Raw genomic sequence first — 27,958 nt, forward strand, 5'->3', positions numbered from 1 at the left:
CATATTCTGCAATAAGAATAAAAGGAACAAACTCTAAAAATCACCCCTCGATAGGAGATACGCACCCGAAGGGCCTAAGTTCTAAACAAGGCCTCTCACTTGCAGACCTATTTGGCACGACTTTATTATTTTGACAGACGGTAAACAAACATCATTAAGCTCTGTTAGCGCTTAACAACCGTCACTGTAATTACGGTCTAATAACTGTAAACAGTTTAAAAGAAGCAACGTTTAGATTGACTAGAAATCACGTACAAAACTGAACTAGTGCAATTAATTCTAGCTCGGAAAAGAAGTTGACTAAATGTACATTGCAGTGTGGATGTCAAAATGATAAAGGGAAGTTTATCCTTAGCATTCCTGTATCTCACAGTAGCAAGCAATTTGCAGTATCACCTAATCTGGGCGATTGCAACGCTGCATATTGGCGGTTTATTTCCATTCAGTGGCCTTGGCGGCAATGGGGGTTCTATGAAGGGCGATCTAATTGAAAAAGCAGTCAGAATGGCAATAGAGGACATTCAAATCAAGGGTATTTTGCCAGGTTATCTGTTACAGCTTCACATCAATGATACTCAGGTAAGACCAAAAAAATCAACACTGAATACGTTAGAATTCAGATTTCTTGAAGACCCTCGGTTTCTCGACTCTTCGGATAATTATAACTGATTCTAACTTCTCTTACTACGTAACACCGTTTATTCTAAAACTCCGTGGATATTTAATTTTCCAATTCTTAACAATTTTCATTTTCTCAGGGGTCACGTCAAAAACACGGAGGAAGGTTGTGTACGTTATAAAAATGAGAAATAGAAAAAATATTGTATCATTGTTTGCCATCTTATTGTCCTTCTGGAAGGAGTCGGACAGTCGACAAAATCCGTAGAATATCCTTAAGGGACCCTTATCTTTTAGTTGACTTCACAAGTAATGATCGGAAATGATGAACGGTTATTCGAGGTGATAGTAAGCTTATTAAGGTAATAGAGTCAGTAAATATATATATAAAAAAGTTAGTATTCAACTATGGAATGGGGTAAGAAAATATCTTTGACCGGAAAAATTCAAACAAAGAATTCCAAACATGACAAAAAAGTGAACAGAGCTAGGTAAAACTTACAGTCTATGAGGCTGTTTACATGGAGGGAGCGGGGGGGGGGGGGGGGTAATCCCTTATATAAGCTATATAGGCGGGTATGTGTCGCCCCATCGGGTAGGGTTTTTGCCCCTTCGTGTTCTGAAAACGGGTATTACCATTCAAAATAGATCAAACTAAAAATCAAAACCGTTCAATAGATTAAGTCCAGAATCTGGGAAATGAAAGGAGGTAAATATACAAAGCCTCTCGCCAAGAATCAGGTCAGAAGAGTATTCCGTATACGAGAAGAAATGTTTTATCCAAATTTATAGAGATTTGTATGGAGACGCCATGCTGGTGCCCACCTGGATGGGCACCAACATGGCGGACTGAAACCAACAAAAACATCTGTTTAATACCGAGTTTTGCTACAAAAGCGTGAATTTATTCCTCAAGGAACTCATAAACATTAAAGTAATACTTATTCCATTACAGGAACTGTGTAGATGGCAAAATTCCCCGAAATACGTCACTTTTTCAACCTACATGACAGCTCTCTCGGCCGTCATGTAAATGCCACGTCAAGCAAAAGCTTCGAAATTCAAGCGTACGTTATCAAAAACCCAAGAACGCTTTTGAAGCGAAAGTTTGTATTAAAATTAGTTTTCAGTTACTCTAATACATCATGAAAGTAAAATCTCAGTAGGATCGATAGTTTTGTAGTTTGATTTTTAGTGACGTCATGTGAAAACACTTTGCCCATTTTGGTCTGGAATCGGGTATAGTTCTTAGAAACTACGGAACTACGGGAGTGTATGAAGGTATTTATCGTTTCAATTCCAAATGAGTAAGAAAGAAAGAGAAATATGCGAATTCAAAAATGGAATTGAAGATTTTTTTTGTTGGCACTCTAATAAGTAATGATAACATAATTTTTGCCTAAAGACAAGCGGATCATCCCAGCGCCTTACGTTTTCTGTATTCAGTTTACATGCAAAAAGTTATAATTATAAGGATCTGTGCCCAGCTGCTGACCGAAAACTCTTTATGCAATCCGGCTAACTATTAAAGTTGTTCGCCTCATAGGATCTTCCTGCTGCTAGGATCTTGCTTCCTCCATGTAAAGTGGTACATGAACTGGACTGAGATCTGACATGATAAGTGACAAAAATCTAACTGACACTGAAAAGACAGTTCGCAGCTTGGTTCATGCCGAGTCAAGACCCGAACATCTGATCTAAACCCATGATAGCAACTTTTGCTTTCGTATTCAAAAAGATGAATTAAAAGGTTGGCTGCTAAGATGTGTTTGTTGTGGTTTAATCGGTTAGAGCGATTTTCGGATGAGCTTGCAAAATGGTTTCGGTCAGTGTTCGTTATTTTTTTTTGTCAGACAATAGATGAAAAGTTCAAAATATAGCAACTTCGTTTTCCCGCCAAAGAAAACACTAATATGGAGAAGACATTGTTCGATTGGCCAATCGTCTTGCAGTATGACGTCAAAGCGAAGTATCGATTGATTTCTAGAAAGTTCTAGGGCATGAAGTCTTTTCACCCGAGCGTTCGCTTAACCAACCAAAAGCCACGCGCGTTTGTATCCTTTCGATAAACCAATCCTTTGTTGTTTCTGTTTTGTTCGCGCGTTTTCATTTCAAGGTCATACGAAAATCGCTCTATCCTTGGTTTAAATATTATTGGCGAGTTTTGTCAGTGATGAATGATAATGAGTTTAAAACAAGGAAAAATAAAATTTGAAATAGAATAGAGCCACAATATCAATGATGAATTCAGAAGATCCTCCCTCCGTATATTACAGAGAAATGAGAGGAGCATTTCATGATCGCTGACATGAAGTGTCCAACCCTTGAGAAAGTCTAGAATTAAGAACTTTCTTCTTTTCCTTCCAGTGCAGAGCAGACTACGCATCACGTGATCTCTTTGAAATGATAAACAAAAAACCAACAAAAATAGCTTTGATTGGAGCGGGCTGCTCGGTGGTGTCGGAAAGGCTAGCAGAAGCAACGAAGACGTGGAATCTCGTTATGGTAAGCATACACGGCGTACCAAACACTAAGCCAGACTGCCGCTGATAGGCAGAATAACATAACGAAAATTACATAACGAAAGAGGGCTATGATTGGTCAATTTTCCGTAAATTTTAAATCACTCCGAACTTGGTGATGTATGGTCGTCAGGGACAAACAATCTAAAAAGGTAAAACCCATTAAAATATAGTTGTCCCAAAGAATGTCAGGGCTCCTAGCTGGCAATGTAGAGCTGGAGGCTAGCCGACCCAGGTTAATTAAAAAATAGCTTATTTTCACTTCTGGAACAATCTGCTTTTAAATGTTGTAATTGATAACCCTGAGATTACTCTAGAATCTATCCAGAAGAGAGATCAAATACTCGCCATTATGGACGTCATACAAAGAAAATAGGTTATTTTTCTCCATACATCAACTGAGTGCTGAAAAGCTATTTGTCATACGAAGTACTTCCCGGAGATACAATCTCTCCATCTTTGCACAGTATGAAAGCATGCCTCTAAGTGTGCTATCTTCAGTTTTCTGAATTTCAAGGGGGCCCGCGTTGTTCCGTGATGTTTTCCTCTCTCAGTGATATTAGTTTCAGTTCTTCAGTAAAAGGATCATTCTCAGAAGCTGGGCACAGATCCTTATATAAAATTTCGGTATATACTTAGAGTCATTCTTACGAATGCCTTCTTTAATATAGAACGATTTCATGATCATTTGATTATGAAGCTCGAACAAACTAATACATATAGGGTAATTTTCGTGTAGTGAAATATATAAGAAGCTGTATATTATAGTTACTCTTGTTATAATTATAAGGATCTGTGCCCAGCTGCCGAGAATTAGCTTAGCTTGAGGGTACCCACAACACATGATTTTGTAAAGTAAAGATTCAAACAATTTAAAGCCGGTTGATTTTGAGGGTTGAGTTCTTGCCGCATTTTATAATACCGTGATCTTTTCCGGATCAGTCTACTGTATTATGAACAATTAGAATAGTAACGTTTAATTTGGTGATAAACGCTCTTTTATGTCTCTTGTTAAAACGAGCAAAACAGCTCGTGATCTGCATACAAATTAGTTTTTAAAAGGTAATTTGTTTAGCCGACATTTAATATCCTTGACCAGACGTTTTGGTATGTTTCATCCGGATTCCCACCGTTCAATTCGGCAACGTTTTGAGACTCTCTTGTTCATATTTATTCAGTTTTATTACTGAGAAAATCCGCCTGTAAGCATCTGACGGTTTCAAAGTCAAAATACGAATTTAATTACTAAAATCACAAAATATTGTATGGTTAAAAAAAGAGCTAAAATTCATGTATATATGTTAAAAAATTAGCAATTAGTACTATAGTCTGCTACACAGCCGTTTTTAGTCTAAAAACGGCTGTGTAGCAGACTATTAGTACTATTGAACATAAAAATAAGATCCGACTTGTATAGGAAACAAACCATTGAAAAGTGTTTGTTAAGTCCTTACGTCGGATATTTCTAAGTGCTATTGATTTAAATTGTCCTTCTCTCGACAAAAAGATTGCCCGACATACTGAGAGCAAATTATATTTATTAGACGCTGGCGCGGCATGTTCTCCGCTTGCTAGCCAAAAGGCGTTGTTTGGTTTCCTGGAGATAAAACTGATCGGAATTTTCGTTGGTTCAGCTGTAGCCTGTTCCAGGCGTTCAGATAGTGGGGAGCGGTGCGAAGTAAAAAGGAGCGCGAAAAAATAAAAGAGAGGGAGGGGGAGAGTCCACCTCTCCTTTACATCGCTTTCTTTACTTCGCACCGCTCTCCACTATCTGAACGCTTGGAACAGGCTAGTTCAGCTGTTGGCTGCGCAGCGAGTAAGCATCATTTTTCTGAGGCCCAAGGAGACGTTTGTTTACAAACTCGCCATGTCTTCATACAGCTTTATTGGTTATTGCATCATGATGATGTAGCCGGTATTCTTGTAGAGAAACAACGAGAACTGTAATTAACGTTTCTAAAGAGAGGGCTTCAAAAAATGGCTGTAGTCGTTGCAAGTATCCGCAAACCTAAACGAAAAGGAGGATTAGTTCAGGTGTACAGATGTCCGGAGCCAGAACGTGGCCTATAGACACATCTGTCTGGCATTCAGTAAAACGAATAAAATTATACGGAGACAGTGGCGACGCAACAGCAATTCAAAGTCTTTAAAAATCGATCAGCGTCGCATTCATTTCGAACACTGTATGCCAAAACTAATTTTTCTGGCATTTAAAGGGACAGTGTCCCGATTATGCGCACGCGCGAGCGTCATCTGTTTGTTCTTCAAAAGACAATAGAACTGTCAAATTGACTCGACAAGATTTCCTTCCGGACCGCACCGCCGACAGAGATTTGTTGTTTATATTCTCAAGTAATATTTTAGACTTTCGAAGAAGTCTTTCGTCTTATATAAAAATTTGGCTCGCGGTTCGAAGACTCATCGCGATTTTATCGCTAGCTGGGCCGCCTCACGACCTGAAAATCTCGTTCCGCTCGCTTTAAAAACATATTTTCTAATTTGAAACTCGTGTCAGAGGTCAATCGCTCCAAGTCCAGTAACATCTGCCTGATTTGCTCGCGTTCTAGCCTCAAACGTTTGAAAGACATAAATAAAAATGCAATCTCAACGCTATGAATCATCACAAAGGTTAGTCAAAAATGATATTATGATTTCATGTCACTAGTTTTTCAAAACATGTAGCGCCTGTTTGTTTGATTTTGTCGGCCGTAGGGAGATTCATTTAAAAGTTTACTAACGCGTCGTTGCAGAACATTCTGCTTCACGAAGCTCCCCTCCACAAGATCTCCTCAGTCACATCAATGTCTCAACGGCTTCTTTCTTACAGTCTTTATTGTTGCTGTTTCATTTCTGCGTATTCCTTTCACAATTATCTGAGCTTGTATGGAAGCTAGTAGAAGAAATAAGCCTTCAATCGGCATCAAAGTGCTTCCAATCTTTTGGTCCTCCGGCCAACGGCAATAAAAGTAACGCCAAAAAATCCAGATTTTGCCCAAATCGAAACTTAACAGGAACAATATATCATTGATCTATAATCCTGAGAAGTTTTAGTGTCGTATTGAACCCGGCCAAGCGCGATGCAAACGGATTTTTCAAGATTCTCTTACTCTCCTCTCATCTTTTGATTTCGCGACATCCTGTCCAAAAATCAAAGTTTGGTGCATGCGCAGTAACGGGATACTGTTCCTTTAATATCTTGATGATAATCTGTCCAAACACTCGTAGCTAGAAAATCAGATATATGAAATGTCAAACCTGAATATAACTTATTAAACTACAGTTATGTCTCTTCCGAAAACAGTATCACTGCTATGAACCACGTACAAGTGAATACACGCAAAATGAAATTTGCGGCGTTCCTTTGATTTACTGCCAATGGAGAACTGTTATCACTTAGTTTTTTAAAATTAATTGCACATTTATTATTCAACAAAAAGCGAAAGACTGAAGAGGAAAATTTTTTTTCAATTTTGAAGGAAAACTCCCTGAGCATTTAACCATCCTTCATACACCGTAGAAGTTCGTGTTTGACGTAAGTAAATACTATTGCCTAAGGCGCAAGGGATATAAAGAGAGTTATTTGTACACGCTAGGGCCAAGAACAGGGAATCGAATAATGGAGATAAGATTACGTTACAAACTGCTATTATTTTTGTTTACGGCTTTAACTCACGTGCCTAAGAGGAAGTGACTTTTTAACCAATAAGATGAAAAAGCAGGAGTAAACCATGCAAGCAATCATCCAAGACTTGAATATAAAGCTAGTCCGAAGTCGAATTAGTGGAGTAAATAGCACTGAAATAAACAGTGCGAGTTCATTCGTCCTGCTGTACTTTTGGAGGAAAACCGACCAATCCAAGAATGCGCAAGACAAATTCAACGATTTAAATGCGGAAAAATTCCACAAGTTTGCTTGATGTGTTAGTCTGGCCACTGCCAATTATTCACAAGGAAAGATATGTCCATACTTCTGGCAAATCAAACCGTGGAAAACGCTCCCTTGAGGGCCTGCGAGGAATTTTCGTTCAGGGTCAACACGGTTCCATACAGCCCGGACAACAAGACGTTTATTGTGACCGTATTTACTTGTGTCTTCATCGGATTAGCCTGCCCTTGCACCATAATTGCAAACGTGCTGGTTTTTCTGGGCATTCTGCGAAAGCCCGATCTTCGCAATGTTTATAATACTTCGATTTTATTTCTTGCAACGTCTGATCTTTTATCGGGCCTGATCACACTCCCAGCTTTCGTAGCTTACCAGGGGAGCAAGCTGACAAAACCGGAAAAGGACTTCTCGTGTGTGGCTTTGGTTTTGTACACATTTACAACCTTTTTATTCACTGGTCTTTCAGTAATGACAATCATTTTGATTACGATCGAGAGATACGTTGCCATATTTCACCCTCTAAAATATCGCTGTTATCTTACGAAGCACCGAATAGCGATTATTATTTCCCTTGTGTGGGTTTTATGGACTGTTTTTATCACCATGGCGCGGTTTTTTCCGGGGGCAAGTCCTGAGATATACAGTGTGATAGCCGCTGCCTTGTTGATTCCCTGTATTATTCTAACGTTCTTCGTGTATTTCAAAGTGTACGCACTGACACGACGAATCCGCGTGTCCATTGGTCACGAGTTAACAGCACCGCGATCCGCCGAGAACATCCAAGAGACCAAATCCTCCCGGACGGTGGCCTACATAGCAGGCGCTTTAGTTCTTTGCTTTGTGCCGACGCTTGCAATCGCGGTTATTTACATGAGGTCAGGATCAGTTAGCAGAAGCTATTTTTTCCACCTGTTATATCCTCTTACAGACACAGCAGCACTGCTTACCCCAATACTCGACCCCGTGATATATGTACTCCGAAGTAGCAGTGTTAGAACAAGTCTTCGCGAGCTGTTACGCGAGAGAAGAGCTTCAACGCGGACGCATCGCGCGCGAACGCAGACCAGACCCACAGCAACGACTGGTTTGGAAATGACAGCACAATCTTAAAAGACAAGTTTTCGAGATTTAATAGCGAGTAAGAAGAAATTAAAGGAAACTGATGACATGTTCGTTTAAGGTTCGCGGCATTCATTCTATGATCTATCGTGACTGATTACATGAACCCAGAGGGATTTTATTACAAGGCTGTCAAAACTCATTTGTGGTTTTCCGGCTCTCGAAAGCAGCTCAAACAAAATTATCGTGACCAAACGTAATAGCGAGCCTGATGGTTCGAAAGAGAATCACGAGATGAATGCATGCAGGTTTTTGGGCTTGTTTAACGAAGCAATTGCTTGTACACGATTGATTTTTTAATAAAACATTTTGACCAATGACTGCAGCTGACATATGATTGATATATCTGTCAACCAAATGCATTCAATACAAAAACACAAACAACATTTGTTTTATGTGCGCGTCTATTTTCTTCGCTTCCTCAAGCCCTTTTTGACAAAGGCCATTACTGACATTTTATGCCATTTTAAGGTTACGTCTCCATTACTGATAGAAATTTGCTGAACTCAATTTTGTGCCTTCAAATATTCAATGATTTCGAAGGCGTTTCCCTAAAAAAGGTTTAACTCTAGAGAACACTCTTTTTTCTAGTTAAGTTCATTACCGGAGCTAAAACAAAAATGTGACTTATTAGAATTTTAAAATAAAATAAATGATCAAGGGCATTGCCGGCCATTCAAAAGCTAAAAATTTAATCCTAGAAGTTTAACATCAATTTTTTTAAGTGGCTCAAACCGGAAAAGCGGCCATTCAAATAAATTTTCCTTTTCTTAAAAGCAATGTCTTTTATCATCTACCGCCTATTCTTTCGAATGTTGACTGCCTACAAAAAGGACAGTCATTCAACCACTGAGCTATTTCGTTGTTGTGAATAAGTTATATAAACAAACACTGCATCGAAAGTGCATCTGCGATTAAAATTCAAACAAACCATCCCAGAGTTAAAGCAAGGAATGTAAGCTTTTTACATGCAAAAATTGTGTAACGTCACGCCATATACATGTATGCTCTGTATGGTTAAGTGTCGTTTCCCATTGCCCGACTAACTGCGACTAGATTTGGTTTGTAAAAATAGAAAAAAAAAAAGAAGAAAATGAGAATCTGCTTGACTTTAATAAAATAGCATGCACATCATGAAATAGGTACTAATTTTGCTAGTTATGGCAATTGTCAGGAGCCTATCTCCTGCCATTGTCTAATTTCTTTTGATATCTCAAAATTACCTTTATATGTATTGAAGTTTTTTTCCTTCACCCTGAAGGGGTTAATAATCAGTTAAGAAAGCGCACCGTCGCATTAAATAACTTGCGCTTTGTTTGATGTTATATTAACACTTATGAATAGAAATCCGTGTTCATTTCTGTGGTCACCTGCCAACGAGCTTTGCATAATTGTCTTAGCTTTCCTTTAAATTTAATTTAGACTAAAAGAAAATAAACCTTCATTTAATAGAACTGAACAATGAGGCTAAGAATGAGAAATGCAGATCAACAAAAAGCGTAGCGTAGCGACCAGTAGCGTAGCTGATGAGGATGTTTAGTCAAAAAAATTTCTCACTACATACGCAAGTCATGGAAGTATGACCAGTATAGAGAAAACACTATTACATTACACTATTATATTGGTTGTCTGAACAATTCAAAATAAACCTTATGATATAGTTCGATGTGGTTTCAACTAACCGAGAGCATTGCAGTTTTCATTATGCGCGTTTTGGAAAAGAGTCAAACCTCCGGCTGCGGGCTCAAAACGCTCCAGAAACGGTTTCTTTCGATGGTAAATAGAGGGTCTATTCATATTATTGAAAAGAATAATCAACCGATGCTCCTCACACGAATAATCAGTCAATATAGGTCTTCACAACGGCGAAAATTTAGCATGGCAAACCTAACAGACCATTTTACAGTGGTGGGCTTTGTTGTCCTAGCCTTTGAGTTGACCTTGTTTTGATACAAACCTCCTTCCTTTTCTAAAGTAAATTTTGCAAAACGCTGGTAGTTAGCATGACAAAAAGATTTACATAATAAAGCCAGAAGGTTTGTATCAAAACAAGGTGAACTCCAGCCTCGTTTCCAACTGTAACTGTAAAATGGGCTATTCAGAGTATTGCACTTCAGCATTTTCACAAAGGCCGAATGTGGACTTCTTCCGGGTGCTAATCATGAAACCCGGAAACTCGAAACAGTTACAGAAGAGCACGCAGTTTCATTCCAGCAAGTGTCAATAACTAAAAAAAACACTGACATTGGTGAGCTACAAGTAAATGGGTAATTAATGTTTTTTTAGTCACATATATGTCTACACAATAGTTTTAATCACATTAACAATAATGTTTCCTTAACCCCAGCAAAGCTAGGGATACAGAACACTAAGGTGCCTGATAATTGAGGGCGAAGCGAAGGGTCACATTCCCGAGGTTCTCCTTTAAAAAAAAAGGCGCTGTGGTACGTCCCTAAGAAAAAGCCGTTTTCCCTTTCGTTTGTGATGTTACAAAATCTTTAGCCTGCGTAGCAAGCGTTTCCAGTCGAGTTATAGCGCTCCCTTCCCCTTTCCCCCTCATTCCTTTTTTTTGCTCTCGTCCCAACTTTCCCGACGAACTCGCGCGGAAACGCTGCTATGCAGGCTACAAAATCTTTCTCTAAGTGTGTCATCTCCGACTGACATATTTTTATCCTTTTCCTGTTATTATAATCGTAGTATTCTTTTAAGGAAGGTTCATTGCTGTTGGTAGATTATTCCAAATTTAATTGTTTAACTAAAACTTTAGGGTAGCTCTGGTGTCTTCAATCAGATCGTTTTCAATGACGTCACGGCGGCTACATTGGTGCAAAAATAATTAAATAAATAAAACTGCGACCGTGTTGGTCAGGGGCACCAAACGACGGTTTCCTCGTAAATACATTAAACACTTTTTAGGCTATCTAGAGTACTTTTAGATCTCTAGAAATTCAAAGCCGCGCTAAAAAAATTTGTATCTGTTCGGTCGGCCTAGGGGAAGTTGAGTCTTTTTAAAATTACAAGGGGTTCTGTGTTATACTCACATCCCGAAAGTTTTAGATGCAATTTAACGTATTACAAAAGTGAGAATTTTTTTTAAACCCTCTCTCCATCACATTTTTGAATCCGAAAACTTTAGGTTTCCTTTTTTCTACGAAAAATAGCCTAACATGGGGAGTGAAATGTGAAAAACTGAACTTCAGAAAATCGTGGGGAATTATCAGATAAGCTTCGAAAATAACATTTGAATGGCCAGGAACGGTCATCTAGAAACCTTTAGCCGGCCTCAAGGAACAGAAAATTCTAGGCAATATTTGCTTCTCCGAACAGATATTTTACAGAAAACAGTCGTTGGGTGGCCCTGGTTGGTGTACAAGAAACATCATTTGGAGATCGAACCCTTTTCTCTTTAAACTGACTTTCTTTTGTTCCAACAAATTTGCATAGTTACTGACCACGTGACTGTGTTGCGTGCGCACCAGAGTGGCACAAAGTAATGAAATTAATGCGATCATACCTGACCATAGCTTACTCTAGAGCTAAAAAGGTTTCTAAATAATAGAGTGAATTGCTGCCCTATTCACTGATGAATGTCCACAAGTCGGTTTTATGGGTGCCTGATAGAACGATCTTCTTGTGACCTTGAATGTTACTCACGCACCGTGTACACACTAAACTCAAACATTTGTTAATACAAGAATTTGATTAATTCGGGGACTCCATAGATTCAGATGCAAGGGGCTAATTGCTTGTTTATTTTCCCAACGTCCTTATTATTCAAGAGCCTGACACAGGCTCGCAAAACTACGAAAGCGGGCTAATTTAACTTGTTAAAACATGTTCATCTTTTCAGTTATCGTTTGGTTCCACGACCCCAACACTATCAAAGAAGACTACATATCCATTGTTCTTTCGAACAATACCATCGCAAGTGGCATGTAACAGCGCTCGTATTGCCGTGCTGAAGAAATTCAACTGGAAACGTGTAGGACTGATAGGAAAATCTGACACAGATAATTCTCAGGTAAGATGGGTAAACTGGGCAACTTTGTTGCCAGGGTAGCCTGTGTAGCAGGCGCCGTTGTTGTTGTTGTTGTTGTTGTTTTCATTATCAAGGCGAAAGGAGAAATTTGGAGGACGCGGGCGCACACGAGGGAACTCATCGGCGCCTGCTACGTGGGCTATCCCCAGGACTATTTTCACGGCCTTCCAATTAGCCACGTGATAGTCACGCCCCCTTCATGTACTTGTGCGCATGTTTGCCATACAGGCGTGTTGTAAGATGGCAGTTTCACCCAGTTGTTTGAATTGGTTTTAGGCTCGTACACACGAATCTGGACATTTTTGAACCCGCCAATTTTTACCCACGTTTTTATTCGACGTGTGGAGGTGGTCTTAAGGTGATGTTACATGAGACGATTCGCAACGGCGATTTTTAGCGCAACACAGCGTTGCAACATTGTTGCGACATTGTTTCGAATGGTTACAACATTGTTTCAACATTGCAACGCTGTGTTGCGCTAAAAATCGTCGTTGCGAATCGTCCCTTGTACATGGTCTTTAAACTATCCTGCGGTGGTTTCGAAAATATGTCATTTTGGTGAGCAAGTTCACTGATTTCGCGCCGAAAGGACGGCCGATTCGTAAAAAAAATGTGCAGTTTCAAAAATATCCGGATTCGTGTGGGTGAGGCCTCGGTGGAATGAAAACTCTAAGATCAAAATAAAAATTCTCATTTGTCGCCCCTATTCATTTACTATAGAATTAGTGGGGAGAAGTTGATAAAATATCAAGCAAATACGTCCTGTGTGACCATGTCCTTAATTCTCACGGCCACTCTGTTTTACAAAGCATTGCTATTACAAGGAGAAATTTGATGCTGATCACTCCTAGGGCTTAAAGGATTAATTTTTGATCGTAGATTACGGCTCACTTACGAAAAGAACTTGAAAAAGAGAGCATCCAGATTGTTGCCTCCGAAACATTTGTTGATGATCCTACTACACAAGTGAAAAGTTTAAAGGTGGGTTGTTGTGTTAGTTTTATTTGTTTGTATCGGCAGTTATTTCTTACTGCTAAGTAAATATTGCTGTCGTTGTTGTTGTTATTGTTGTTGTCATAGCGACGCCTAGAGTTGTACGGGCATCCTTATATGGTATCTCATCCCAGTTAGGGCAAAGAAGAGGAAATGTTCCTTTCTCGTTTCAGAAAACCTGACCATTGTTTTCCAAGGCAATGAAATCGGAAATGTTGTGTCGGAACAGGCAAAACAGGGGGAAGGTCAATCATTGCTACTAAAAACAATTTCACCAGTTGTACTGTCGCAATTTGTAATAATCATCGCACTTTGTAATACCTGTCGCAATTTGTAATAAACCATGTCGTACTTTGTAATAAAAAAGCTGTCGCAATTCGTAATAACTGTCCATCGCACTTTGTAATGAACTAAGCTGTCGCAATTTGTAATTTCCGCTTTATTACAAGTTGCGACAGGTATTATAAAGAGCGATGAGTTTATTACAAATTACGACTGGTATTACAAAGTGCGATGATTATTACAAATTGCGACAGTACAACACCTTAACAAACACCTCATTGTTCTCTCCCCAAGAAAACAAGGGACCATAGTAACAGTAATACTGGAAGTTGCTGTGGGATGTGCTGTGATAAACCTAATATCCGCATACAAATTCTCCCTACTCTGTCCTTCCGTTAAAAAACACGCTGGGAAAAAAAGTGCTAAAAATCGGCCACAAAATGTGTCCAAAGTTTGTTTAAAAATATGCGTGGAATGTCACAAATATCTCTTAAACTATAGAAGATAATGAGTTGAGACTTTCACTTTCTATTTGTCTTAAGTTTTTCTTTCAAATTCTACATTTTTTGGGTTAGTACTGCGCATGACCAAAAAGTCAATTTTGTGACGTCATCAGTTGTGACGTCACAAAAATGAAATTTGAGATTCCAAATCGGACAAGTTCTTTAATTTTATGTGCACTATATTTGTGCAAAGTATCACACTTTCAGGTTTAATTCTCTTGGAGGAGAAGTCTTTGGGAGTTTTGATTTTTTAATTGGCCACTAGAGGGTCACGTGACTCTCTACCAACAAAACGCCTATTCCAAAATTTTCCTGGAGTGAAGTATTGTTGCCTGTGTTAATTTCAGTGTCATGCCCTTAAAGGAAAGAAAGTTATAGCCCCAAGAACTCCAAAAATGTTTTGTGTCTATCACGCCCCCACTCAATCTTTTGGCCGATTTTTACCACTTTTTTTCCCAGCGTGAAATCAAAGTATTTTACGGGTTGTCAATTCATTACTTCTCGAAACCTATCTAATAGATTATGCATTGTTATAGTTAAGAGAAAATTGATGCTGGTCACAGTCTTGAGACATTTAGTGCTTTTTAACTGACAGAGTTTTGTATGAACACAGGAAAAAGATATCAGGATAATAATAGGCAATTTCGACGAAAGAAGCGCAAGAAAAGTGTTTTGCCAGGTACGTCATCGATCCAAATGTTCATGGAGTAATATTAGTTTATGTGATTTTATTCAGGAGTTTGTTGTGAAATTTAATATGAAATTTTTCTTTTGTAAGTGGTACGATCAACCGTGTTTTAGTTTCCAAAAAATCGCTAGAAATACATTTTATTTGGTCAGACAACGTTTGGCTAGTCCCAAGACCTCATTTTTCCCCACGGCCTATGTATTTCGGGTCACGTGGTCCGAGCGAGGTTTCGGGGGGCCGTTCGTCTCGCATATGTCAACGAAATGCATTGACTGAGAAGGCCAGGGGAGACGCCTTACAGGGACTAGGCTTCTGAAGGACTAGGCAAAGGCGACGTTACTTTGGAACGACGTTAATGTAATCACTGTTGGACCATGAAATCCAAGTCTTGTTTATTAACGTGGTTTTAATCTGTGCCAGAATAATCTGGTCCAGAAGCTGGGTTTTAAACGGGGTAGTGGCAGCTGTAATACCTTGATTCGGTTGTACCTCACTAAATTAAAAGCTATTTGAGGTCTTTGTGAAGACTCAAGGCAGATGCTTTCGACTCGACATCAATTTACCGACACGTTTCTTAATACACCCATTAAGTCAAACGCGTGCCTTATCTACCTCTTTGTAGGCTCACAAATCTGGCTTATATGGTGCACGTTATGCTTGGCTTATACCAGGATGGTACAGCAACGATTGGTGGACAAAATACGTAGAAAAGGAGTCACTAGAATGCACTGGACAACAGATGAATGAAACTGCGAAGGGTTACATCTCATGTGATATTGTCAGGATGAGCCCAGAGAACATTGTAACTGTATCTGGACAGGTACAGAAATTTTTTAAATTAATCAGAGTTGCCGTCTTAGTAGATGTAACGTGTAATGAAAGGGAGCCTTAATAAGCAATCACGATGGAGACGGCAGTGAAAACTTCACCTGAAAAATGAATTTATGTTCTGGCTCTCAAACTTCATAGAGTTTACTATTAGACTCACTCAAATTGTCAAATTTTGGCGACTTTTCCTGTTGTAGAATCCGTTTAAAGGCTGGTTCAAAAGGAGAATGGAAAATCGTCGTCGTGCGTTCACGGCCTCCATAAAATGTCGCATTAGTGCAGGAAAGTTTCGCGCGGGTCACTTTTTAAGAATTGACGAAAACCGGAAAACGCGCATGAAAAGCCTCTGGCACCCAGGGTATGCAGTGGACGTCATAGAAATGTAAACGTGATGCACGTGTAGAGCCGTTGTTTTGCTCCTAAAACCAGTCGGTTGTTTTTTGAACTGGTCGTTACCGTTGTCCTTGCTCAAGGTTCCTTGTTATATTACACAATGGAGAAGATAAAATTAAAGATTATGAGTGTGTCTCACTTTGCACGCAATAGCGAAAATGGCGAATCCGGTGAAAAATCGCCAGGGGGTTGGCGAAAATTTAAATGAGATTACAAGAGGATCCCCTTGTAAAGTAGTCTGAGAAGTTTACGAAAATGGCGCATCTGGCAAATCTGGCGCAAATTTGCCATGCGTTTGGCAAATATTCAAAGTATATGCCAAAAGTGGCCCCTTGGAGAGATGCGATTATGACGAAAATGGCGAATCTAACGAAAATAGTGAAAGCCCTGACCTGCTAGCGATAGCGGAAATGGCGAGTCTGGTAAAAAATGGCCAGAGGGTTGGCGAAAAATTAAATAACCTTTGAGAGAAGCTTTGATTTTGGCAAAAACGGCATATCTCGTGTGTCTTGATACATCCAACGTTTTCTTGCAGACACCCAAACAGATCAACTCTCATTACGTAAAGTTGAACACGGGAGCACCTCTTAAAATGACAGATGCTGGATTTGCATATGATGCTATGTGGACGATCGCTACTGCTCTAAACAGAAGTGAAGAATACTTCAAGAAAATGAAACCCTCCTTATCGATAAAAAATTTCACGTATACGTCAAAAGCAATGACCGAACATTTCAAAAACGCGATCAACGAAACAAACTTCATTGGCGTTACTGTAAGTATTATTAAACCGAATTCCGTGAAATTTTTAGAGTGTTTCTTGCTGTTGTAAAAACCATTGTTGGTTTGCTTTTGTTTGCTTTTTTTAGTAAGGACAAGTTAAAATTGTATTAAAAAAACAAATAAACATTTTAATTAATTAATAGAACAAAGAAAAGATGACCCTACCACTCTAGGAAGCATGGGTCCAATCACTTCCAAAATGAAGTCCTCCAGCCAATCACCAGTCTTTATTACTGTCATGTGATCTCTGTCCATCCACAAAAGACTGTATAATTGGAGTCGCAGACTCCTTGAACACCTCATTAACGATATCAGCAGACATCCCTAAGACAGGATCTCTTCTGGATAGAGAGCTGTTGAAGATTCTTAAGCGAGACATCTCGCGCGCTCCGCTCGTGTGTGGCCATTTTCAGGTGTTTCTTTGTGTTGTGGCGTGGGTATTGTCCAGTGTCTTTTCAATCTTTTGTATTACGTCATGTAGTGATAGCACCTGGCTGCAACTCCGAAAAACTACCACTTTTTTACGCAAAAAAGGCACATCTCCCTTGTGTTTGGAAAAGAATATGAAGGATAAGTCTATTAAAACTTATAAAGAAAGGCAAACTCACTTTTTCAGCTGGTTTTTAAGACGAAACGTTACAATGTAGTTAACGTTGTCCAGCTATAGTCTCCCGTATTTCGGTCTGAGAAAGCCGCAAGCGAGTAAATTTCCTCAGGCACTTTTCGTCTTTCACGTTATTTTGCCACTTTTTTTCCTAGGGACCGGTACAGTTCACTCATAGTGGGGATCGATTGGGCTTTATGAGGATTAAACAGCTACAAGGTTAGTAAACCAAGAAGATTTCTCTGGTATGCGCCGGGGCTTGAATAAAAGAAGATAGATGTGGTTAATTTTCAATAGTAGGTGAGCACTTTTAAGTAGGAGTGGAGGTATGATTATTTGACTGGAACAAATGGCTTGTTTGCCAGTGCATAGTTTGATACCATCATTGTAGCATGAAGAGAGGAAGGATCTATCCGAATTTAAATAATTAAAAATGGAACCAGCCACTTGAAAGCTACGTTAACAGATTTTATTCCTACTTGTGCCTGCCATAAGGTTAGCATTGATGGTCAAGGTATCATATTTGTATGATATTTCCCCGGGCGGGGGGGGGGGGGGGGGTACTCGATATATCCTTGGATGGGGAGGTGACAAAAATCGCTGATTTTCCTACCCTGTTTAAGACAGAATTCCGATTTTGATACCCAGTTTAAGACATTCGTAGAACATAAGCGCAGGCTGTTTATCGTCTAAGAACAGGGTTATGGGCTCCTGTCTAAGAAAAGATACCCTGTTTATGACAAAAATTGATAAAACCGATACCTTGTTTAAGACAAAAATCCCGAAAAACATACCCTGGCTGGCCGCACGTCCCCATTAAGCCCTTATAAGGGAGTACCCCCCCCCCCTCCCGGGGATATTTCGTACCATATCTCTTTGCTCTTAATCGCTTGATGATTGATTGACGTCTACCTTGTGAGTGATGACCTCACAACTGACGGCCAGTTCTACATGACACTAAAGAGGTCGCACTGCTTCATTTGAGCTAAGGGTGACGAAGTGGTGAGAGCACGCGCCTGCCACCGAAGTAGCCTGGGTTCGGGACCCGGTGTGGACGCCATATCTGGGTTGTGTTTGTTGTTGGATCCCCACCTTGTCCCGAGAGGTTTTTCTCCCTTTACTCCGGTTTTCCCTCCTCTTCCTAAATACCGACATTCCCAAATTCCAATTCGATCAGGAATGGTATACGAAGAACCATTTGTTAGCCCCTCAGTGTAAAAGGTGTCCACACGTAAAGTATGCTCTCAAGCAGGACCAATCCAAAAAGTACTTATCTATTCGAAAGCCAAGTGTTAATAATTGTTTGTTATTTCACTACTTTAGAAGGAAACGACAATTCAGTATTGCTATATCTAGCACAGAACGATAGTGTCATCGATATCAAAGGATCTCAGTTTGTTTGGCAAGGTAAGATCTCATGACTAAAGATCATGCCTAGACGAGAGAAGGTTTTACTGTCTTTTTAATAGCTGTGCTGCTTCTGCGCCTCACGCAAGTTTCCATCAAGAACAAAGAATTATGTTATCAGAAGAGACTGAAGGAATTACAGCCTGGTGCGAACAAGCTTGTGCATTTGACAGTAAATGTAGAAATGGGTTTTTCGAAATGGCCTTAACTGCAAGCACGTTCCCAGGGTTCCTGTCCTTCTAGCGGCTGTGTAAAGACGTCCCCCTCCCCTCAGAAAAAATCGGGGAGAGAATCTCTCTCTCCGAATTTTCTGAGGGGAGGGGGGGAGTCAGTACACAGGCTACTGTCCTTTTCGTCCCCGAGAAAACCCTTGGGACAAAGGAGACGCTCAAAAGGGAGGCAGGAGTGAATCGAGCGCGAGGGATGACAAGTTCTCCCCCGCCCCCTTCTCTTGTGAGCGTGCCTAAATTTCTCTTTCCCCTTTTTATGAGTGCCTACCATGTTGCTCTGGCCCTTATGTACATTCGTGCAAACAACGTTATTCACTTTCTTTCGCTTTAAAGGTAGTGGTCCGCCATCCGATCAACCAAAGGTGGTTCTTAAGCTGATGACTATATCTCCTGTATTGTACGGCGTCATGTTTAGCATTACTGTCCTATGTATTGTCATGGCTGTTTGTTTCCTGGCTTTTAACATCAAACTTCGGAATTACAGGTAATTATTTTTGCCTTTCACAGGGGCCCTGGCCTGTCATACGTAATAGGTTACCTTTAGTTTAAAACTCGCTTCATGCATTATAATGACCCCTTTTTTTTCTTTAAACAAGAGCGACTAGCGTCTTAATCGACCTGCATCTAAAACGTTTTCATTTTGCCACAAATTTTTTACCAGATATATTCAAATGTCAAGTCCACGCCTGAATGATACCATTATTGTTGGTTGCATTACTATGTACATATCAGTGTTCTTATTTGGACTGGATGGAAACCTAGTGTCTCCAGGCAATTACTCTGTGAACTGTCAGGTGAGGGAAAATGAGAAATTCAACTACAGAGTATAGAGGAATGAACCTTTAGGGTGTCGTATTTTAACGAGGTAGACCATAGCGTTTTGTTTATTATATTATTTTATTTTATTTTCATTTATTTATAAAATTTATTTATTGATAATCATCATTTAAAGCTATTTCTTTTTTCGAGTTGATGCACCGGTAGCCATCTGTATTTGTTTTAAGACACGGCCTTGTTAGCTTCGTTGAAAAGCATTACTTGATAGTGCAGTGCATTTCTTTGATACGTCTATATATTCAACTATTAAAAGTTGCGAGGCGGAATCTGTTATGTGTTGTTAGCTAATACTGTTTTTCTGCTCAGGTGCGAATATGGCTCGCCTCACTTGGTTTCACCACTGCCTTTGGTGCCATGTTTGCCAAGATATGGAGAGTTTATGTTATTTTCACCAATGCAAAACTAAGAAAAAAGGTTAGTGCGGGATCACTACATATCTTGACTAAGAGAGACAGTAAGCGTCAAAACACTGCACACCGTGGTTTTTAACACGAAACCAAGCGAGGTTGCTTTGCAAAGCACTGCAACTTGTGACCGAGTGGTCAAAGCGATAGTTTTGCAGTAGATCCGAACACCCCACGTTGATCCCTGACCGCTAGTTATATTTAAGAACTTGGTAATCCTGAGTTCGAATTTTCGACCACTCTTATAAATACGTTAGCCAGTAGGTTTGCTTCCGATCGACCAGCTGGGATTTTTATGACCTTCTTATCTTTCTTTAAATAGTTTCTCAGGGGCGGATCCAGGGTTTTTTTAGGAGGGGGTGCACTCGTCTCCTTTTTTTTTGCAGAATACCAGTTGTATTAGAAAACCACAGGTCATCTCAGGGGGGGGGGGGGGGGGTTCGCACCCCCTGCACCCTCCCCTAGATCCGCCCCTGTATAATTCCTTCCAATCACTTTAAAGACACTTTAAAGGTAATAATGTATACGATAAATGCTATAGGTTATTGAAGACTACCGACTGTTTATGTTTGTCGGAATCCTCCTTTTGGTTGATGTCTTTACGCTAAGCTTGTGGACTGGGATGGACTCGCAATCGAGGACGCTTCAAAATGGCACTTTACAGGTAAATAATTCAATTTTTATAGTTAATTTGCAAATTCACAACCCAGCAGAGTTTGCCAAAAAAAATACTTACTATAGTTTGACGTTGTTTTACTAACTGGTTTATTGACTTAACTTAAGATTGATTGTGTAAGTGTTTGATTGAGAGATTTTATTACTCATCCAATGATTGTGTCACAAATAACCGCAGGGCCCGCGCAAGGCGAGGGGCCGGGGCCAAAGCCTTCCCCCCGCCCCCCTCACACACACATTTTTATCGAAATAATTATAAAAGAAGTTGTTATTAAGTTCTTCGGCAAATGCGTTTATTTATACAATGCTACGGTTCTGGTTTTCAGTCCTGTCCACAATAAGTAGATTAATGTTATGATTGTAGCTGAAAGATGCAAAAACAAAGACTGATAGTTTAGCCGGGGCTAAAAGGGAAGCTCTGGGTAATAATACTTATATAAACAAAAAGATTAAATCGTGTAATGCTAAAAGGGGACGGCAATGAAAATGGCATCAAGATCAATAGATCTAATTAGCAAACACACAAATTGCACGTGCAGCACACTTTTTTCTAATTAGCGAAAAACAAATTGGCACGTACAGCACGCTTTTTGACTTTCTTTGCCGTTGTTTTGCACAACTACAACGCTGTTTTGTGCGACTAAATCGTCAAACTTCCTAGTTACACATTATTTTTATGGAGGAATTGTCGTAAAGTTATTTTGTCTCCCGTGTTCATATTCATATTTTTCACTGCCCCTCATTTTCACCTTGCTGCCCGCTCCTTGCTGGCCGCTAGCATTTCTCATTAAGGTCGGTACACACCAGGCGACAAGTTGCAGCAACACGTCGCGGCGACAGATCACCCCATGTGTACAGGTCGGGTGACTAGTTGCAGCAACAAGGTGAGGCGACCCGTCGCAGCGACAAATCGCTTCGTGTGTACTGGAGAATTTTTGTGAAAATCTTTGTCTCCGCGACAGAATTTTGTCGCTGCAACAAGTCGCAAAAAATCAAATCAGACTGAATCTGTGCGACTTGTTGCGGCGACAAAATTCTGTTGCAACGACAAAGATTTTCACAAAATTCTCCACTACACACGAAGCGATTTGTCGCTGCAACGTGTCGCCGCGACATGTTGCTGCAACTTGTCACCTAGTGTGTACCGACCTTTAGGGCCATTTATACTAAGAAAAATAAGACGCGAACTGGACCATTTTTACGAGTATGTCTACGAGAACAGCTCGTATAAATGGTTCGCGTCTTATTTCTGTTCTTGACTCGTTTTCATGTGAATGAACCGAACTTACTTTTTCAGTGTAAGTTTATAATACGAAGATAGCAATTTGATTAGTAAATATAAATTGTGATGGTTTAAAGTTAAAATGGTCTACTTACACCAGCAGATGACACGCATTTGTCCAGGAGGTCTGCTATCGCCTTCTCCTTACATAATAACAAGAATTCCTCAGTTTCCTCCGCGATGGACCAAGTGTTTCTTTTGCCTTTAACGGCGAGCTCATTGTAGTTGAGCGAAGAAAAAAATAAAGCAGAATAGACAAGAAAACGAAAACGCGTTGTATTTGTAAACAACTTTTCCCCGCCAGTGGCCTGCCAGTCCGCCGCGGGGCAAGCGATAATTTTCCCGCCAAAAATTAACGCATGCGTACTATGCGTTCACGTCTTATGTAAGACGCGAAGGTCATTTATAGGAAGTTTTTCTCGTCTTCGCTAAGACGCGTCTTATCTAAGAACAGGTGTTAAGGGCTGTTCTAAAATAAGACGCGTCTTAGCTAAGTAGCCTCTTATTTTAGAAGAAATGTGCCGTTTATACGGAAAGTTCGCGTCTTATTTTTCCTCGTATAAATGGGCTTATTGTCTCACCGCCGCTTTGAATTGTGATGTTTTTCTTCCTACAAAATTATACCTGCCAACTTTTTCTGAGATATAAGCGTGAGATTTTTGTCCTGGGAGTGCTGGGATTTTTGAAGACGACACGATCATTTCCGAACATTCCCGAAGAAGTCCGAAGTTTTCCGAAGTCTTCCGAAGGCGAGCTCGCTCCCAGTGCTTTTCACTTCAAAAATCAGAGTTCGCGAGGAAGGTATTGTCATTTATTCATTTTACACATGGTTTTCGTTCCTTACATGGGTCTGAGTTAACATATTTTTGGAAATTGTGTCAAGTAAGACGGCAACAACTCACATTTTTCAATCAGGCGTGAGAAATTGGCCCGCAAGCGTGAACCGGCGTGAGATCGAAGTTTTCAACCCGCAGGCGTGAGACTCACGCCTAAGGCGTGAGAGTTGGCAGGTATACAAAATTCGTTTCTTTTGTTTTCAATCACTCGCTCTAGCTCTTTCTCTGTTATCCACGTGAGTGTAAACATCAAAAATAACGTCGAACAAGACACGACTTTGTCGTTGTTTTTCCTATCTTATGGGCGGCCATGCGATTTCTTTCCAAATAAAACCTTGAGTTGCATTTCGGTTGCCACACCTGTTGATTGAATTATTTTACATTGGCATGCCTGTGGTACGGACGGACTCTCGGTCGTCCGTCGGTGTACGGTCACGTGATTACCAATTTTCTCGGATGGGTAATTTACCACATTTTCTTACCAATGCTGCTCCGCTGGGCGCGCTTGGCGCGCGAGAGCTCCGCTGTCAAAGACGCGCGTTTCCGTGTTAGAGTATTTGTCCAGTTATTTTTTGCGCCTGTAACCTGTCGGCTATTTCGTGGGTATTTTTGACGTGCGTGGGAGTTACCAAAAGGCAATGAACGTATTCATGGCATAGGAAAATGAAGTCTCTTATTGATTCGTCTTTTACAGCATGGAGAGGAATTCGACACTTTACCTCAATGGGAATACTGCGATTGCAACCACAAAACCATCTGGTATGGGGTTTTATTTGCTACTAAAGGGCTTCTTCTACTCTTTGGAGTCTTCCTCGCTTGGGAAACACGACACGTGAAGATACCAGCCCTGAATGACTCACGCTATGTTGGGATGTCTGTGTACAATGTCGTCATATTAAGCGTTGTTGGTGTGCCTGCGGCGCTAATGATTGAGAAGCAACAGAACGCTACTTTTGCCCTCACAGCTGTGTTTGTTCTTTTCTGTACGACTGTGACCCTGTGTTTGGTCTTTGTGCCCAAGGTAAACATACAGCAATGTTAAAATAATAATGATATTGATAGTTACTGTTTTCCTCACAGTGGCTCATTATTTGTTTACACGTTTGTTATTCTACTTTATTTATATACATATTTATATTAGTCATCCACCTTTTATTTTATCAATGTCATGTAATTACTTTGCATACTTTCGATCCTATAAATACTTTTATAATCTGAGGGAGCCCAATATCTATAATCCTTATGGCTTCTTTTTGGGTTTCCTCGCCACATTGCATCTGTGTATTTTCTGTATTCTTGTCTTTCTTTTTTTTCTGCGGTGAAATTAATAAACTAAATGGTTCATTTCGGCTTTCCAAGCAGGGATTGATCGTGACTCTTCATTCGAAACAAAAACAAACTATATAAACAACAAAAGAGGGAAGACCATAAGAAGGCTTACTCTAAAAACATGTGGCTATATGAAAAAATATTTGAATACACGATAGTGCTATAAAATATTTTGACTTGAAATTTACTTCTGAAAAGTACAGAAAATAGATGTTCTTGAGTGTTGCTCGAAAACATATCAGTATCATAACAAATACGAATGTAGCTATATGAAAAAATATTTGAATACACGATAGTGCTATAAAATATTTTGAATTAAAATTTACTTCTGAAAAGTACAGAAAATGGATGTTCTTGAGTGTTGCTCGAAAACATATCAGTATCATAACAAATACGAATGTTTTAGGGAAGAATGTTAAACAAATTAGCACAGATTATAACTACTGTAAGTTGTCCGCTAAATTTCAAAAGTTATTGTTGTGTATGCAGGGGCAAAGTTAAGCTAATTCTAACTTGTTTTATCATTTTCATTACGGCATACATAAACAGTTTATAGCAGTGACACGTGATCCCAGCGTGTTAAACACGAGCGGTGCCACCACCAACTCGGCCAGTCAGAACAGCGGAGAGACAGCTACGTCACAGGACAAAGCTATAAAGGGTGCAAAGTTCATTGCCTTGGCAGCGGAGAACTCTAACCTTAAAGCGCTGGTAAACGAGGTAACACCGACATCGTTTCTTATATGCGAAACGATCACGCATTATGTTTATAAACACAGACAGAAGAGATTCTTACACGGGTGAAGATCTATACTTTTCTTCGCCGTTCCTACAGATAACTTCATCCATAGACTCAAAAGTTTATAGCTACCTTAACTTAGCAAATGTAAATATATTGGGTTGGACTTTATCGCTTGAAAGTACTCCGTATTTTGTTAATTGCAGTAAGTCCTTTTTACTGTAGAAAAAACTTTGCGCAACTTTGAGTTGCAAAACGAAGTTAATTCTGAACAAAATATTTCCCATCAATGAAGAACCACACAATATTATCCATAATTCCCTTTTTTGAGTGGTTTACTACTAATCCTGTTACGATAACGTTTTAGAAAGAGGACGAAATAAAAGAGCTGGAAAAGCGTTTGCGAAAAGCCGGCGTTCCGCATGAGAGCATCCGAAGGATATCAATGTCTATGGCTGGTAAACAAGCACAGAATACCACGCAGGGATCCTCTGCTAATTTGGACATCAAAGAGCAAACGTGAGTTCCGTGACATAGCGTTAAAACCGTTGTGAGCCACAGGATACCCACTTAATGGACCATATTCATCTCTCACTTAGGGCGCTTTCCATTTGTCAGAACTGACCGGCAAGACCATTCCCGTCGCAATGATAATTTCCCTTTTAATCTAAACTCTCGAGCCAGATCAGTCCAATCCTAAATAGTATAGCCTCTTCGTTCCAATAAAAATTAGGAATGGTGAGGCAATTGGCTCTATTCGTCTCACAAATCTAGGATCTGCTTCTTCCAGAGGCACTTAAAAGGCTTCCAAAGTCAGCCCCTCAGTTTCATTCACGAGGCCGAAGAGGAAGCTCATACAGTCGGCTCAAGACTTTGTACTGAAGCCGCAAACCGATGCTTGCGTGGATTGTCCTGTTAATAATTAACCGGTGAAAATCGCCCCATATAAAGCTACTAAACATTGAATTTTTTTTCCGTTCAGGGACGCCGGTGGAAGTGTTCATATAGAGATTTCCGACGATGGAGGGGTATATAAAGGAGAAAAACCAAAGACTGAAGGTAATTATGGTCCCATATAAAACGTATAATCAGGATATGATTGATATCATGATTATAATAGGCAAGATCAATAACCCAATGCACAACCATGTTTACGATATCGCAAGAAAAAAAGGTTAAAAAACGGCCTGTATATAAGACGTGTTGCCTTCTTCACATCTTTTAATATCAGAACAACGTTACCGAATATCCGTCGATACCACTGGAAACAGTGCCTTGAACTTGCCACGCCGCGCCAAGTCTGAAAATGATACGTCTGAAGTGATCAAAGATATAGCTACGAATAATTGCGAGGGGGAGGGGGAAGAGGAAATTCTCGCACGCCGTAATGCCCCCTCCCACACCTTCTTGAACGCCTGCCAAGCACGCTACTTCAAATCCAGTTTACCAGGCCAAAAGATATAGAGTTTCAACATTGTCCTTTTTTCTCTTAGATAAACCAGTTCAAAGAGCTCCATCTCCTACTCCTAAGCATCAATACTCAGCTTCATTATCCAAAACCAATGGAGATGGACTTCTTGGAAGTGATCTGGCAAAGAACAACACTAACACAACCCTGGCTAAAAACTATTCCCAGCCCCCAAGGATAAGAAAGGATGACACTCAAGTTGAACCTCGGTTCAGGACACGCTCGGTCGAAAGGTGTCAAGAGGGGTACGACAATCGTGGCATCTCCATGGAAACGGGTGAAGAGGGGGGGAATCTACCAATGAAAAAATTATCACTAGCCAACCGAATGGATAATCCATTCTATTCAGAACCAACCACCAAAGACCCTGACCGTTCCCTGTCATCCATAAATGCACGATACGGTAGATCAAAGAAAGACTCGGTCGATAGCAAGGAAGATTTTCCAAATAATAACGCCGACGAATTGCCTGCAGTTACGGGGGATCTGAGACGCAAGGGAAGCATTGTTCTTGTTTCCAAATCCCCAACCGGAGAAACCTGTTTCCAAGTACAAACGCCGTCCAAAATTACAAAGAATGAGAGAATTGAAGAGATCAACATTTGACTTTGTTCAGGAGCCCATAACTGGAAGCGAGCAACTTTCCTGCGCTCGTGTCACGAAGTTTTCACGGAGCAGTTTATTTTTAGAACCTTTTTGGCGCGAATTTTGAATATCTTTTAAATTCCACAAACCAGTCAGCAAAACTTACCGACCTAAAAATGATATTTTTTGCCTTTTAATAACGTTTAGTTTTCCTTTTTGATATTTTATACTTCGAATGCGCTCATAAACTTAGTGGAGATTCTATTTTCGCGGGAAAAAGTGCCTTAAAATGTGTCTAAAAATAAACTGGTCAGTAAAAACGTCGTGACATATGCCTAGTATGGGAGCTGCTTTGTTATATTACCCCATTCATGCATGCATGCAGAACCTTTGTGCTTATCATTAATCATCAGCACCACGAAACCAAGCCAAATTGAACATTTAGGTTAGAGCTCTCTGTGTAATTCCATGCTTGGAGAACAGTGAAGAATGTAGAAGTGATAATGACGTTGATATTTCGGCCAAAAAAGGAAAGAAAAGGAGAGAAAATTAACCCTATTCACCTTCAAAGTACGACAAAAGAAATCAGTGAAGAACTTTCAATATCAGTTTTATTTTTCTCACTTATCCTGGAATCATTAAGAAACCGTTACGTTCATTGTTATGATCTCTCCGTATAAACGGCAAGTGTTTGTATTTGTTAATATCTTTGATTGTTAATGGCAGGTCAACTTGTATAATCATCACTTTAACCATTATTTACATCCCCAAATTTCGCCTTGGAATTTTCACCTTGAGTGAAATGGCTACAGTACTAAAAAGGGCCAAGAACAGCCTTAAATCATTTTCAATTTGTTCAGTCTATAAAGTCACTAGAACCATGTCAATAAAAGAAAACATCTAACAAA

The 27,958-nt window shown here is 39.9% G+C and overlaps 2 protein-coding genes across 2 annotated transcripts; both read left to right on the forward strand.

The window, feature by feature from the left end:
* The first annotated feature begins 161 nt into the window (after positions 1–161).
* On the forward strand, positions 162–27,881 carry LOC140950506 (gamma-aminobutyric acid type B receptor subunit 2-like). The gene is made up of 18 exons (XM_073399744.1): positions 162–579; positions 2,986–3,123; positions 11,996–12,166; positions 13,064–13,165; positions 14,576–14,641; positions 15,273–15,470; positions 16,407–16,646; positions 17,414–17,477; positions 18,582–18,665; positions 19,229–19,379; positions 19,557–19,689; positions 20,039–20,146; positions 20,678–20,800; positions 23,624–23,950; positions 24,808–24,978; positions 25,365–25,516; positions 25,980–26,056; positions 26,491–27,881. The coding sequence occupies exons 1-18, from the start codon at positions 331–333 to the stop codon at positions 27,069–27,071; spliced, it is 3,135 nt and encodes a 1,044-aa protein (XP_073255845.1). The 5' UTR covers positions 162–330; the 3' UTR covers positions 27,072–27,881.
* On the forward strand, positions 6,834–8,465 carry LOC140950505 (histamine H2 receptor-like). The gene has a single exon (XM_073399743.1). It carries the CDS (start codon positions 7,099–7,101, stop codon positions 8,134–8,136), a length of 1,038 nt encoding a protein of 345 aa, XP_073255844.1. The 5' UTR covers positions 6,834–7,098; the 3' UTR covers positions 8,137–8,465.
* Positions 27,882–27,958: the final 77 nt, after the last annotated feature.

The sequence above is a fragment of the Porites lutea genome, chromosome 10 (genome assembly GCF_958299795.1).
Source record: "Porites lutea chromosome 10, jaPorLute2.1, whole genome shotgun sequence".
In the NCBI taxonomy this organism is placed as follows: Eukaryota; Metazoa; Cnidaria; class Anthozoa; order Scleractinia; family Poritidae; genus Porites; species Porites lutea.